At 32.1% G+C, this 16217-nt stretch overlaps 1 protein-coding gene across 6 annotated transcripts in view; it reads left to right on the forward strand.

The window, feature by feature from the left end:
• The window catches only part of PCNX1 (pecanex 1), a 148636-nt gene that overhangs the window by 68295 nt on the left and 64124 nt on the right, over window positions 1-16217 (forward strand). For 4 of the 6 annotated variants that reach the window (XM_081289006.1, XM_081289007.1, XM_081289009.1 and 1 more), the window contains 3 exons: window positions 7062-7152; window positions 8861-8918; window positions 10509-10726. In XM_081289006.1, coding sequence (XP_081145132.1) covers window positions 7062-7152; window positions 8861-8918; window positions 10509-10726 — 367 coding nt within the window. The remainder of the gene's footprint in view (window positions 1-7061; window positions 7153-8860; window positions 8919-10508; window positions 10727-16217) is intronic. The other 2 variants (XM_081289008.1, XM_081289010.1) reach the window with 1 other exon arrangement.

The following is a 16217-nucleotide window of genomic DNA, read 5'->3' on the forward strand; positions in this document are numbered from 1 at the left end:
CACAAATTTTGCAAACCTGCAAGTTTAAATGCATATGGATATTCATTGTAGTATTTTTCCTAATTTTGAAAAGCTGTAAAAAATGGTAAGGATCCATCTCTAGAGAACTACTTAAAGAAATGATATACATAAAGTAATGATTTACAACTCATAATTGATAATATAATATTCAGAATTTGATGCCTCTGTATTATGGACATTAAAAGTAAGGGTTATTTAGTAATGAAAAAAAAAAAACAGAAATTGTAGAAAAATGTAAGGAGAACAATCCATTTGTCTTGTTTAGTATAACACAATATGCTCTTGGCAGTGACTAACCCTGGGAGTAGGGAATTTCATTTTATGTAGTCCTTTAATCTTCTGATGAGTAGTACTTTTTAAATGAAATACCAGAAAAAACAAATACCAATAGCATTCTCCAAAATCCTGATTATTATCTGGTGGGAATTCCACAGGCTGCATACTGTTTCATGCTCCTTCCACTTAGACTCTCACCTGACTAGTCTTTTTATACCCCCTTTTTTTTCATCAGTTTTGGGGATATACATTTCATTCATTTAACATGTGCAATTCAGTGTGTTTTATCAACCTTGTACACTTGTGAAATACCACAATCAAGAGGCAGAATAGTTCTCTTACCTTTGAAAGATTCTTGGTGCCCACTGCAGTCCACATCTCCTCTGCCTCTAGTTGTAGGCAACTACTTATCTGTTCTTGGTTCTTATAATTTTACCTCTTCTAGAAGTTGACATGAATATAGTCATAGAGTATGTGGTGTTTTGTGTTGAGTTTCTCATGTACCATAATGATCTTTGAGGCCATAAAATTGTTGCATATATTTGCTTTTATTACTGAAATTAACTCATGGCATGAGCAATCCTGTCTCTTGTTTGTGCACCCACCTGTTGATAGGCATTTGTGGTGTTTCCAATTTGGGAATGTTTTAAACAAAACATCTAAACTTTTTGGAAGACAGTCTTTATTCCCATTAACTAGTTGTTCCTGTCTTTGCCAACACTTGCTATTGTTGGCCTTTATAATTTTAGCCCTAATGTATGTATGATGGTATCATTGTGGTTAAAATTACATATTTCTTCTGGATTACGATGAGGGAATTTTTTAAATATATTTTTTGGTCGTACATATATCCTTTGTGAGATATGTCCAAATATTTTACTTATCTTAAAAATTAGGTTGTTGATCTTCTTACTGTTGAGGTATAATAGTGTTATTTTGATATTGTATATTTAGCTTCTTTGTCAGATTGCAAATATTTCCTCCTATTATGCCTTTTTGTTTGATTGGTCTTAATGTCACCAATATCATTGTTACAGATTATTTTTCCAAGATAAGAAGTAATTGTCCCTTTGAAATAAAGTATGAGTAGGTGATAAAAATCATACCAGAGTTTGAAGATGTACATTTACTTTTGTAAAGCTCTTTTGATTTGGGAATTAGGGAGTGGGAGTAGAGTCTTTAACAGTGAATTAAGGCATGACCTGTTAAGTCAGAACTAGAGGGTGGGGTAGCCATTCAGTGAATCATATCAGTGTGTTTTTGTCTTTTACTGTTACCATGTAGTAGAGATAAAGCTAAGTCAACCTCTTCTCATACCTCCCCTTTTCCTTACTGTCATGTTTTAAAAACCTAGCTCAGTATTGTACATTCCAGGAAAAAGGACTGATCCTAAACATTGAAGCTTCAAACTAGAAGATGATTTCCATTGGCCACAGGAATTAAAGAGATTTTAGAGCCCAAAACATTTGATCTGGTAGGACAAGGGTTGGCTGACTGTAGCCTGTAGACTAAGTGCAGCTTGATGTCTTTTTATTTTTATAAATAAAATAAATGTGTTTATGTTATGTGTTGTCTATGGCTGCTTTATTTTACAGTGGCAGACTTGAATTGTTGCTTAGTAAAGACAATCTGACCTAAAAAGTCTAAAACAAGTCCATTAGCTTGTAAGTAGCAATACAGTGAGTCATTTTTGTCTGAGTGAAAACTTATGATGTTAACTCAGAGACTCAGTCACCATTCATGGTAATAAGGAGTGCTAAGAAATTAGAACTGTTCTTAAAGATTTTCTCTCTTTAAAATCTAATATATTCATTGACATAGCACTGTGAACACAATACCCATCACTGTCAGAAGTGTAAGCATTGTTAGGTTAGTCATATAGCTGTATGAGGTTTTCTAGTAGTCTTCTAAAAACCATTTTATAAATTTTATTGCCCATGTATCTCCTTTTGTTCTTGTAGCCCCTTCCTACCCTAAAAGTAATATTAGGAAAGTGAGAAGTCAGACGGTGTATCAGGATTAGACTTTGAGAACACAGAATGAACAGAAGGGGTTAGAGGTCAAAGAGCAAAAAATTATTGAAGAAATTGAAGAGGCTATCTTTGTTATTGATACTTGGATGATTGGGACAACCCTAGAGATGATTTGTCCTTCTGGAAGCCACTTCCTTCCAGTGTACATAGTTATCTTTAGAAACGTGAAAGTGACATCAAGAATGAAAGTAGGAGTTTCTTAGGTGAATGCTGTTCTTTAAATTCTTGATGTGCTCCTCTTTGTGTCAGGTGATTAGGATTTCTATTGATAACACAAGTTACAGAATTCCATTATGTTAACATGTCCTTTATCAGTATTTACCAGTGTTTATTTAGAATTGTCTTCTGTGCCATTCCTGGTTTCAGGCAAATGATCAAGTGTCATTGGTCTTTAAATCAGTGTCTGATTTTACTGATCTTCCTGATGCTCAACTGTTTATTTATTGGCCTGAGGTTACTTTGAAATTCTCCTAGTTAAAAAAAATGATTTTGTATAATTAAAATTTTTTGAGGTTTTAGACAGCAGCATTCATTTAATATTCAAAAATGAAAATATTTCTTTTTTTTCTTTAGAGATGCTATCTTATGGCCAATATAGTTTTTTGTAAGTCTGAAATTCCAGCTTCCAGTCTTGTGTGTGTTGTTGTGTTGTTTTGTTTTGTTTTGTTTTTGTCAGAAATTGATTTTCTTTTGTTAAGTCATAAGAGAGCCCTGTCAGATATAATTATGAACTGGAAGTTGAATCATGATGAGATGGCTTTAGTTTACAATCAGAATTCACAGGAAAAGGGCATATTTCATTGATGTTCTGCTTTCTGCCCAGTTTGTATTCATCAGAAATAAAAATTTTTAAAAAAATATTTTTTAGTTATAGATGGATGCAATATCTTTACTTTGTTTATTCATTTTTATGTGATGCTGAGGATCAAACCCAGTGCCTCACATGTGTGAGGCAAGCGCTCTGCCACTGAGCCACAACCCCAGCCCCATCAGAAATAAAATTTAATTTGAAGTATTTTTCTTAATGCCAGACAGTATTAAAACAGCATTATAATAAGGGTACATTTTACTTTGAATCTAAAGTTTAAATATGATTGTAGATTTGACTTCAAATAAGATAGAAACATATAAATTTAAGATAGTCAATTTTTATAAAATCGGTAGCAATATTTCTGTTTCAGTTATTTTTGAAGCTGCCTTTGATAGATTATCATATTTGTACACTAAAATATTAATATTCTAAGTTTTTCACTAAACCCTTGGGCTATTCAGTTTTTTTTTCTTTTTTTGCTTGCTTGTTTTTGTTTTTGTTTTTGGTACTAGAGACCCAGGGTCACTTAACACTGAGCCACATTCTCAGCCCTTTTTATTTGTGACAGGGTTTGGCCCTTTTTAATTGCTTAGGGCCTTGCTTAGTTCCTGAGGCTGGCCTTGAACTTGTGATCCTCCTGCCTTAGCCTCCTAAGCTGTTGGGATTACAGGCATGCGCCATCGCACTTGACAGCTTGGGGTATGATTTTCTTTTTCTAATTTGTTTATCTTCTAAATAAAATTGGTACTTCTGAAGTGCTGTCAGGTACCATACCCAAAGATAAAGGAGGACATGGAATTGTTCTTTTGCAGTTAAGTTGGGATCACACCACGAAGCCTGGTTACAGTGTTGAGTATGTTCTGACAAGTGCCATTAAAAATCTGAACGTATTCCTAAAGTTGAGTCGGCAGACATAAGCTTCTTAAGGAAGAAAATAAGCACAGTTGAAATCGTGTATCTCCATTAAAGTCATTGCCTCCCTTTTCTTAGACATGTTTTATGCTTCTGTTTAAATTTGTGAATTTTATAACTTTTATATAAGTTTAATACTAAGCCTCTCTATATGAAAGATAACATGTAGTAAAATGACAATATTCTTTTACTGTTTAATTTGAAAATTATAACTACCGGTGGTTGATTTTAGTTATATATAAAAACTATTCTTAATAATACTTAGGAATACTTAGAACTAAGAACAGTACTTGTTACTAAAAATCCTATGGAAAGCTTAAATACTCAGGATATACTGCAGTGGTTTAAGTAGTTTCTGTTGAATCCAGAATTAACTTATTTCTAAAATACACGTAAGTTTTATGTTACAGCACATAAGTGAATGCATTCCACTCTTACTAAACTTCATACACACAAGCCAAGTCCTCCCTGCTTTTGGTTGATCTGTGATTTAGTCAATTAACAGAGGTTTGTGATTCTTATGCATTTTTTTGCAATCTTGATTTTGATCAAGCGTTTTTTCCTATTAAGTTTAATTATGATAGCACAGCCAATCTTTGATTATCTATGATGAATTAGAATATAGTAGTATATTGAAAAATTACAATTTAAAATTTCAATTCAGCTGGTATTTTTACTTACACACACACACACGTATGTATGTATGTTGTAGGTGGACACAATACCTTTGTTTTTATGTGATGCTGAGTATTGAACCCAGTGCTTCACAAATGCCAGTCGAGCACTCTACCACTGAGCCACAGCCTCAGCCCTACTTAATTTTTATTTACTAATAATTTCTTTATCCCCCTCTATCAGGGAAACTTTCAGTAATGCTTGAAAGAAGCAGGCAAATTGAAAGCTTGTATTATTTAATTTTTGTTCGATTTTCTGGTTTCTGAATGACTCATGAATAGAAAACCAGGGAATAGACATCAGGTTGGGTAATCCATATGTTGAATAATCCTTCCTTGAAAAAATACAGCAATGAACTCAGTATTCCATCGAAAGCTTTTTTTTTTTTAAATTTTATTTTTAATTTTTATTTTTTGATTGTTCAAAACATTGCAGAGCTCATGATATATCATCTTTCATACTTTAGACTCAATTGGGTTTTGAACTCCCATTTTTACCCCAAATACAGATTGCAGAATCACATCTGTTACATATTCACATTATTACATAATGGCATATTAGTGACTGTTGTATTCTGCTACCTTTCCTATCCCCTACTATCCCCCCTCTCCTCCCCTCCCATCTTCGAAAGCTTTTTATTTATTTTTTTAAATTTATCTCAGGAGTACATTTTTCTGACAAAGAAAATGTTACTATAGAAAACACCATGTAAAATAAATTTTTACATATACTAACTCATGACCCATAGAAAGTACTGAGTCTTTTATTGAGTTATTTTTCTGAGTATAAAGAATGAAGTAATGGTTAAAATGTTCTGTAAATCCTTACTATGTTTAGGGTCCTTTTAGTGTAAGTCTTTCAAGTACTATGCTTATTCTATTTTGCCCCAGTGTCCTAGATGTGGCATTGCTCTAAAAACATAAAATTTAGCAACAAATATACAACTTAGGGTAACTTTGAAATAATATTTGGATATTTGTTATCTCCTCAGAATTGAAAACTTAGGACTTGGGAAATTTTAAAAAATCCTTATTATATACTGTTTGCATTGTAGGCATGGAAAAAATCTGACTTTTAGCTCTGCCATCAAATTGAAATTGCCCTTTGAATCCTCATATTTATAACCTTAGTAATTCCAACTAGTGAAACAAAAAACCTTATAAATACTAAAACAGCTTGGACTAGACCCAGTGGTTGCAGAGTTAATATATTTCATTTCATTGCCTTCCTGGAAATTTATATTAATTTATTTAATCATTGATACAGCACCATAGGTCTTCAAGAATGCATTTCAGGCATTGTCCAGAATTTTGTAAAATTTATTATCAGAAACCATATTGTTCTATAAAGTTCATTTTAAGTCAGCTGGATCTTTGTTGTTGTTATTGATATTTATTTATTTATTGTAAGAGAGTAAGGCATACTATTTAAGAGAGGACCATGTTGATGGGTTTAGGGACCACTGTAACGGTGTCTTTCAGTGGGTAAGAGAGACTGGGCTTAGCTCCTGAGACCTGTTGTTTTTTTAAAATCTACATTTATTTATAATCAGTTTAATTTCTAAACCTTTTATCGGTTTGTAGTGATCTTTGGCTATAACAATTACTCTTCCTATATACTTCATAGAAACCTTATGGTAGAATCTTCCAACTAAAAACATTCATTAAATAGTTAATGCTAACATTATTATAACTCATTCAGTTCACCTTAACACATTTCATTTTTTCATTAAAAAAAAAAAAAGGCAACCAACAGATGGGTTATGGTGACTCAGGCCTGTAGTCAAATATTTGGGATGCTAAGGCCAGAAGATCACAAGCCTAAGGCCTGCTCCAACAACTTAGAGACACTGTCTCAAAGTAAAATTTTAAAAAGAGGTGGGGATATAGATAAGAGGTAGAACACTCCTGGATTCAATCCGTAGTATCACACCATAACCAAAAAGTTTTATTAAAAGATTGAACTATCTCAAAATTTAAAAAGCTTTATCGAGCCGTTTACCTCTTCCAGTGAGTGGTTAGGTGACTGTTAAACATTAAATTATTTCATATGGTTACTTGAATGTATTTACAAGACTCTGCTGGTAGGAAAAAAGAGAAAGCTGACTTACATCTCTGACTTTTAATATCTGGTTATATGTTGGCATTTTTATAATATAGTCTAATATTTCTTTTCAGTTTATATCATACTGAATTACATGCAGATCATTCTTTTTTAAATATTGGAAAAAGTTAATAGTACTTTTTAAAGGTAAAAAATATGCAATTTAGTCTATCATGAAGCAGAATTTTTGAGTATTCTAATGGCTTTTTAAAAATTCATTTATTTGCTAGGTAAGTTCTCTTCTACACTCTATGAGACTGGTGGCTGTGATATGTCACTTGTGAATTTTGAACCAGCAGCAAGAAGAGCATCTAATATCTGGTACGTGGGAAGACATATTAAGAATGTGTATGTATTTGCACATACTTGCCATGTTTAAAGATTTTAAGCCTTGAGATAAAAAGACTGGTTTAAAAAAATTTTTTTTGAATTGACAAAATGGTGTACATATGATGTTTTAAAATCTTGGTACATTATGAAATGGCCAAATCTAGCTGACATATGCATTATATCACATACCTATCTCTCTCTCTCTTTTTTTTTTTTTTTTTTGTGGTGAGGACACTTCAGATCTTCTCCTAGTGATTGTTAAGTATACAAGTATATTTAATATTAACTATAATCATTATGTTAAATATAAAAGTTATTTTGAAAATATATTTGTATTGACTTTAATAATTTGTCATAGTGCCTTGCTTTCAAAAGAATTAAGGTTGAAGGATTTTTGCTATGGAAGAAAGAAAGCATTATTTTAAAAATAAAAACTATTGGGCTGGGGTTGTGGCTCAGTGGTAGAGCATTTGCCTCTCATGTGTGAGGCACTGGGTTTAATTCTCAGCCCTGCCTATAAATAATTGAATAAAATAAAGGTCCATCAACAACTAAAAAAAATATTTTAAAAACCTATTATATATTTAAAAATTAAAGCAAAATTTTCTGTAAATCTTATGTAAGACATCATTTTCCCACAGTTTCAAATTTAAGCATACATATCATGTTCTCTGTATGTTTCATGATGAAAAAAAGTTTATTAGAAAAATATTTACATACCTAATTTTATACTCTTCAGTTGTCTTTTTTATGTAATTTTAGAATTTTATTTCCAAGTAAGAGTTTGGTCAAAAGCTTTTTAAAGTAACTAATTTTTATTTTGTGTGTATGTATGTATGTATGTATGTATGTATTTATTACTTACTAGCTTTCAGGAGGAACTTCTTAAAATTTGTTTTATATATTACACTTAGTTTCTTAGGAGGAAATTTGTAAAGTAATGAAGTAGTTAAAAGACAAGCAGATAAATTAGGAATCTGGATTGGATTACAATCAATTATAGTTTTAGAGTATATTAATATTCCATTTTCTAAAATTTTATTGTTTATCTGACTCAGATTTCTGCTTTGAAATCCATTATTGACTAATTAGTTCACTTTTCTTGCTAGAGTCATTAATTTCTATTTAGGACTTCCATTTAATGATGGGACATATTTATTTATACATTATTCAGCTTTGGGCAATTTACTTATTTTTTGAGTTTTGAGGGGCCACTTAAAGCAGTTGGATCTTTTGATTGTTCAATTCAGCATGTTGGTTCAGTCCAGTTACAGAATTCATCCTGTCAAAATTGAATGGTTACATTCTATGCTATTTTATACTATAGCCTAAATTTACTTTGTCTTTAATGATTCCAGGAAATTTGTTAATTGCTTTCTTTGGATTATCTCATTTAAACACATTCACAAGAACCTTGTGATATGGGTGCCATTGTCTTGTTACTGATGAGGAAACTTGAGGAATAGAGAGCTTAGCTAACTTGTTGGAGATTTCCCTCTCTGAAGAAGATATTTGAACTTAGACACTCTGCCCCAAACTCTGTGCTCTTACAACTCTAGGAAAATGCCATTTTGTATTTTGAAGTTTACATGGAAAAGAGAAGATAATGTAAATATCATCTGATTGTTTGGGAGTTTATTTTGTTTTTCACTATTTGACAAACTATTTATTCCCTAAAGTCTCTTTCATTTTATTTTAGTGACACGGATTCTCATGTATCCAGTTCTACCTCAGTTCGATTTTATCCACATGATGTGGTAGGTTTTTTTTTTAAATTTTATAACATCAGATATTTTATCCAAAAATAGACTTAAATAGATACTACAAAAGTCAGAAAAATTGATGAAGTCACAAATGTCAATTTTTTTTTTGAAAACTATGTCCAAAATCATCTTTACTGCCCCACAGAGAATCTCTTCAAATAAGTCCTTAGATACAAAACAAACACTACATCATAAAATTTAAAAGCATCCACATTTGTGAATCAGCAATTATCCATTTACTAATCAACATCATAGTATGATTGTGCCATTTGGCAACCTCACTTTATATATGATTTGGTGTAGTTGTTTAACTGTTGGTTTAACTCTTAGGCACCCTGATAACAACTATGTGTGTGGAATGGTTAATAATGACCATTTTATATAAACTGTATTATTCCACATGAGATATAATGAGGAATTTTTTAAAGTAACACAGCTTTTACCATCAAGATATATATAGGAAAAGACAATACAGATGAAATACTTACAAACGCAATATATAAATAAACATACAGATGAATTTAGTGCCAAAGGGATTAATTTTTAATGTCTTCTTGAAGATAAACTGTGATCAAGGTTTTTAAGACTGTAGATGTAAATTAATATAGAACAGTGGTTTTCAACTAGTGACTATTTGGCAGTTTCTAGAAATATTTTTGCTTGTCACAGCTGGGTGCACACTCTTGGTGTCTAGTGGATAGGGGAGAGAGATCTTGTGAAACATGTCGTGGTGGATGGCCCACTACACAGATAATCTTGACCCAAAATGTTTATAGTGCCAAGGTTGAAAAGCCCTGGCATAGATGATAAGTAAAATTTGGGGAAGTATCTTTGAATGTTTAGAGATAGAAATGACTGTTACATATGGAAAACAAGTTTTCTTCAGTATATGTGTTTGAAAAGCAAAGACTGTTTCTACTTTGTGTATTCCTGGAAACTCTACAAGAAAGCAATAATGAGAAGATGATCATATTATTGTTTTTCACTTTTAAATGTTATGGGGAATTTGAGATAGCAAAATGCTGCCTAGTGCTGTGCCAGAGACAGTAAAATTAATGCTTTCAGAGGAAGGGAAAACTGGTAAACTGGTTGGTGAACAGGTGAGCTAAAGCTAAAAGAAATGTAGTGTACCAATTTCCTGCATAGTCTTCTTTGAAAGTAGTAATAGTCATAATAAGAAGTCTGTAGGAAGATAGGAGAGTTGAAGGGCTCAGATTTGCCTCTATCAATGAAGTTCTTAGCTGAGAACAGCCTAATGTGACAGGGAGCAAAGAAGCCACTTATGATTCACCGCAAGTGCTTTTGATGGATTCATTGGTTAGACATCATAAAATCTAGAGATTTCTACAACTTTTTAAAATAAAACCTTTCCAAAAGGTTGTTGATGATAAGGGTTTTTTTGTTTTGTTTTAGTTCACTTTCTATTACTGCCTTGTGTGGTTTTCTAATGATCGTAAAGTTTTCACAGGGAATGGACTAGAGTAGAAAATTAAGGAGCTGAGATAATCTGCAACCTGAGTGAGTAACTTTCTAGTCATTATCAGATTAGATACTTTAAGCCTTTCAACACTGACTTTCTTTTAGCTTTCTCTCCCGCAGATTCGGTTGAATAGACTGTTGACCATTGATACAGATTTGTTGGAGCAACAGGACATTGATCTGAGTCCTGACTTGGCAGCCACTTATGGTCCAACAGAAGCAGCTGCCCAAAAGGTTAAACACTATTACCGCTTTTGGATCCTGCCCCAGCTGTGGATTGGCATTAACTTTGATAGACTCACACTTTTGGCGCTGTTTGATAGGTGAGAATATAGTGTGATATTAAAGAGATGAAAAATTTTTATTTCTAAGTTAAAGTGTTCTTAATGATCCATTGAGTTTTTTTTTTTAACCTGATTATTATGTTGGAAAACGTTTTCTATTTTTGTTCTTTTGAGGTAAAACTTAAGGTAATAGAGCTTTCAAACATTGAATCTCTTATGTCCATTGAAAACTTTCCTTTTAATTTTAATAGACTTCTGTAAAAATATATTTATTATTATCAGTAAGACTCATATAACTGATATTTAAAAGACAGTTTGTGAAATGATGATTTTAAGGTTATAGGTAATATGATTCTATGTGTAAATGTTATAAGAGGAAGTTTATGTTTCTTACCACTTCTGTCTTAGTGGTAAACACAATAGTCTGTTACAATTTGACAGCTGCTTCTTCCAGTCAACATGAAGTAATAGGACTGGATTTACCCTCCCAGGTGAAACAAATGAAAACAGACAAAATACATGAAAAGTGGTCTTTAAGACATTAGAGATCAGACAGCAAAGGACATTGATCCTTGAGAGATAGGAAACAGATAATATGAACCTACAGTTGCCCCAGCTTAGTGCTTTAAGAGAGCTCCTAGGCTATGACACAGGGAGTGGGAACTGAAAAGCATCAAGCAGTTTCCTCAGTTGAAGAGTTGGAGCTTAGGTCCAGGACCTGAAAGCAGCTGGATAGCATATCAGAGAAGAGAGAGCTGTTCAGAGAGATAAACCTCAGTTCTGTAGTGGGTGCTTTTGACTGTTCAGCAGAGTATTGATAAGTTGGAGAACCATTAGTTCAGGGAAAGCACTACTTTTGACTCACGTAACAAGTCATGAAAGCAAGACCTAAAGGAGGTCATGCTGTTTCTGGGTAGCAGAACACATTAAGAAGACTAAACGTTAAGTTTTCACGTCTGACACCCAAAGATGACCTGGTTTGCAAAGAAGTAAGAAAACATGACTTAAAATAAGGAGAATAATCAACCATTTGAGACCAGCCTGTTAGTAGCACAGATATAAAGAATTAGCAGCAAGGACATTAAAATGTTGTAACTGTATTCTTTTTGTTAAAAACATTTGAGACATGGAAGATATAAAAAATAAGTCAAAAATTGTATTTACAGAGTAAAGTATTACAGTGAGATTTTAAAAAATACACTAGATGTGATTAATGGTAGGTTACAAATTGTAGAAGAAAAGATTAGTGAACTTGAAGGCATAGCAAATAGAAATTATCCTGAATGAAATATCCAAAAAGAATTCTCCCTATTCTAATCCCCCAATGAAAGAGCATACAAATAAAAATAGGAATAAGCTGTGGGAGAACTTCAAGAGGACACAAGGAGACAGAAAAGGTTTTGAGGAAATAATAGGAATAAAATTTACCAATTTTGATGAAAACTGTAAATATACATTTAAGAAGCTCAGTAGAACTCAGGTCATAAGAAGCATGAAGAAAACTATGTGATGGCACATAATTGCTCAAAACCAATGATAAGATATTAAAAACTCTAAGAAAGAATATTCTTTGTGTGAAGGAATGAGGATAAGGAAGACATCAGTTTTATTTCGGGGAGTAATGCAAGTGAAAAGACAGTGGAACAACATATTTAAAGCATTGAAATCAGGAAAAGAAGTCAACCTAGAAATTTATACCCAGCCAGAATCTCTCTTAAAAACCAAGGAAAAATAAAGACATTTTCAAACTAGGAAGAATTGGGAGAATTTTTCATGAGTAGACCCACCCTACAAAAAACATTGAAAGGTACCTTGCAGGCAAGGGGAAAAGGATAGCAGATGGAAATACAGGCTCATTCAGAGGAACTAAGATCACTGGACATGGTAAGTAACTAATCGGAAAATAAGATTTTCTTTCTAAATGAGTTAAATCTCTTTAAGAGATAATTGTTTAAAAAGATAAATAACAATGAATTGTATGGTTATTATTATTCATGACAGTAATAGCATAAAGGCTGGAAGGAAAAAATGGAAGTATACTACTTTAAGTTTCTTATGCAGTGTGTAAAGTGGTATATCATCACTTGAAGGTAGAATTTCATAAAGTATATATTAAAACTCTAAAGCAACTACTAAAATAATGAAAAGTTCTAATTAACATGTGAGAAAAATTTAAAATGTATTAATAAGACTACTAAAAATCAAAAAGGGATCAAAGAACACATGGGTTAATTAAAAAATGATAAGGTGAGAGTCAAAAAGTAAAAAATTGTCAGATTGGATTAAAAAAGCAAGACTCAACTGTGTTGCCTACAAGGAATATACTTTAATTATGAAAAGAAAAAATAGGTTAAAAGTAAAAAAGAAAAAGATGCAGCATGCCAAAACTAACAAAAGAATGCTGAAATGGCTGTAGTAATGTCAGAGTAGATTTCAGAGCAAAGAACATTGCCAAGGATAAAAAATGTGATTTCATGACGATAAGGGGACAATTAACCTGGAGAAATTAGCAATCTTGAATGTTTCTACACCTAAAATAGATTCTCAAAATACATAAGAGCTGGCACGATAGCTGAGTGATAAGTGTATGCTTAACATACAAAGCATCATGTTCAGTCCCTAGTCCCCCAAACAAACTGTAAGCACAGTTCATAGAGCAGAAATAGACAAACATGCAATTTTAGCTGATTTCAGCTCTTCTCTTTGAATAATTGGTAGAATAATATGTAAAAATCATTTAGTCAGCTTTCTGTTACTGAGAGAAAATAGCTGAGTTAATCAGCTTATAAAGAGGAAAGATTTTGTTTTGGGTCACGGTTTTAGAGGTTTCAGTTTATGATCACTTGACTCTTCATTTTTTTAAGCCTGTGTCAAGGTTGAGCTTACGGTGAAGGAATCTGCTCACCTCATAGCAGCCAGAAAGCAGAAAGAGAAATAGGAAGGGGCTTTGGTCACAATATTCCCTTAAAGGAATATTCCTTCTACTAGGCTCCACCTCCCAAAAGCACCATAGGCTGAGGAACAAGCATTCAACATAGTATCCTTGGGAGACATTCAGAATCCAGCCTATAGCAGTGAGGATATGGTAGACTTGAACAATATTATCAACCACCCTGAGTTGATTGACATTTATGCAACACTCCACCCATAATGAGCTCCATATTCTTTAATTGCTCATGGAACATTACCAAAATAGACCATTTTCTGGGCCAAAATGCAAAGGTCAATAAATGTTAAAAGAATTCAAATCATATAGTATGCTCTTTGACTACAATGAATTTACATTATAAATAAATAACAAAAAGGACTTTGGAAAAATTCTCCTATATTTGGAAACTAGTACTTTTGAATAACCCATGGACTAGAGAAGAAATCAAGCGGGAAATCAGGAAGTATTTTGTACTGCATGAAAATAAAAATAATGTATCTCAATTTTGGTGATACCTTTAATGCCATACTTGAGAAAATTATAGTATTAAATACCAACATTGGAAAAGGAAGGTCTCAAATCAGTGACTTTGCTTTCTACTTGTATTGTAGGAAACTAAAAGAACAAAAGCACAATAGGCCCAAGTAAAGAGAGAGAAAAAATAGTAAGAGATGAAATAGTTCATAGAGGAAACAGAAAAACAGTAGAACAAATGAAGCCAGCCTGACAAGAAAAAAAATAATACAAATTACCAATATTAGGAATGTGAAATATAACTACAGATCTGCAAGTATTAAAAGAATGATAAGAGAATATTATGAATAGCTGTGTGTAAATAAATTTGACAGTGGACACATGTATAATGGACAGATTCTTTAAAGATATAAATTATTAAAGTTCAAAAATACATAATCTTAATGGTCTACTCTGTACTTAAATAAATGGAAATTGTAGTTAAAAACCTTCCTACAAAGAAACTTCCAGGTCCAGGTGGTATCGAAGTAATATCCAAATCTATGACGGGAAGAAAGGATAGTCTTTTCAACAAATGATGCTAGAACAATTGGATTGTCATATGCCCCCCTCCCCCCAAAAAACAAATAAAAGTAAAAAAAATTGTATGCTAACCTTGTACCATATTATAAAAATTAATTTAAAATTGATCATAGACCTATGTGTTAAGCCTAAAACAATAAGAATTCTAGAACAAAACAAAGCAGGGGAAATTTTGGTTTAGATTTCTTACCAGTGACAACAAAAACAAGATCAGTAAAACAACAACAACAACACAAAAAACTAAATGATAAATTGAATTCATCAATGTGGAAAAATATTTTAAATCCAAAGAAAAGCACACATCCAGTTTACAAGGAAGAGAGTATGCAGGGTGAGACAAGGATTGAAAAGGTCGTTGGATTGGGCAAATCTGGAGTTACTTACTTGCCATCTCAGATCAAGTGAAAATGTCAAAAAATGATTGATTTGAAAATATTGTTGAACATTTTTAGCTTGGTAGAACTATTAAGTGAAGTAGTAGAGAGGTGTTTGTGAATTTTTTTATCCCAACTTACTTTAAACATAGCATTGAGTTAATAAAAAATTAATTAAAATTGCTCATGATTATGAAAGTAATTCTTCACCCCAAAGACAATTTTGTAGATAGAAATGGGCAAACCATAATCACTCCACAGAGAGTGAACCATTATTAGTAAGATCATTTTTGGTATCTTACCATTTTTAACCTATATTTGTGTTTTTTAATTACAGAACTTGTATCTTCCTATACATCTGGTTTTGTATCCTACTTTCTTCATATAGCAAATGTGCTGAGCATATTTCCATGTCATTTAATGTTCTTTAAAGAATTGGTTTAACATTTTGCAAATAAAATATCCCCAAGAAGTAATGAGATAGATTTTTAGTTTTTTTTTTTTTTTTTTTTTTTTTTGGTGTAGCATCAAAATCACCTTCATTGCTATTTGTTATATCTTGGGCATCATATTGTTTCTTTTACAGTGTCAGTTTGCTAAAGTATAGAATTGTCTGAGCAACTTTGATAGAGGCAGAATTGATGGTCTTTGTCACTACCTTCATTCTCAAGATACGTAAGAGCCTGTATTTAAGTAATTCTAGTAAGTGAGTTTTTGGATTATTTCAGATGACTGAGAGATGGGGAAAATGAAACCACTTGATATCAAAATTTGGTTACAAACTTTGTCATATAAAATCACAGATATTTAAAATTTAATATTCTAGAAATTATTTTGAGATTTTGCCTTTTAAACTTAACTTATTTCTTAGTAAATCTGCTTTATTTGTCTTCCAAATTGTTTAGGTATCTTGCAACAAATTTGATGGAAAAGCAGATTTTAATTTTTTTTTTTTTTTTTTTTTTGCTGGTGCTGGTGATTGAGCCCAATATTCAAATGCTCTACCTTTGAACTACGTCCTCAGCACCAGATATTTTTTAAAGTAAAGTTCTTTTAAATAGAACTTGAAATTTCAGTGTATGTTATAATTGGAACTCTATAATTCACTATAGCATGTTTTGGATATTAAATTTTGTGCTGTATCCACATGAAACTAGTTTCTTTTTCAGTA

Source organism: Spermophilus citellus (genome assembly GCF_964194105.1).
Source record: "Spermophilus citellus genome assembly, chromosome: 4".
In the NCBI taxonomy this organism is placed as follows: domain Eukaryota; kingdom Metazoa; phylum Chordata; class Mammalia; order Rodentia; family Sciuridae; genus Spermophilus; species Spermophilus citellus.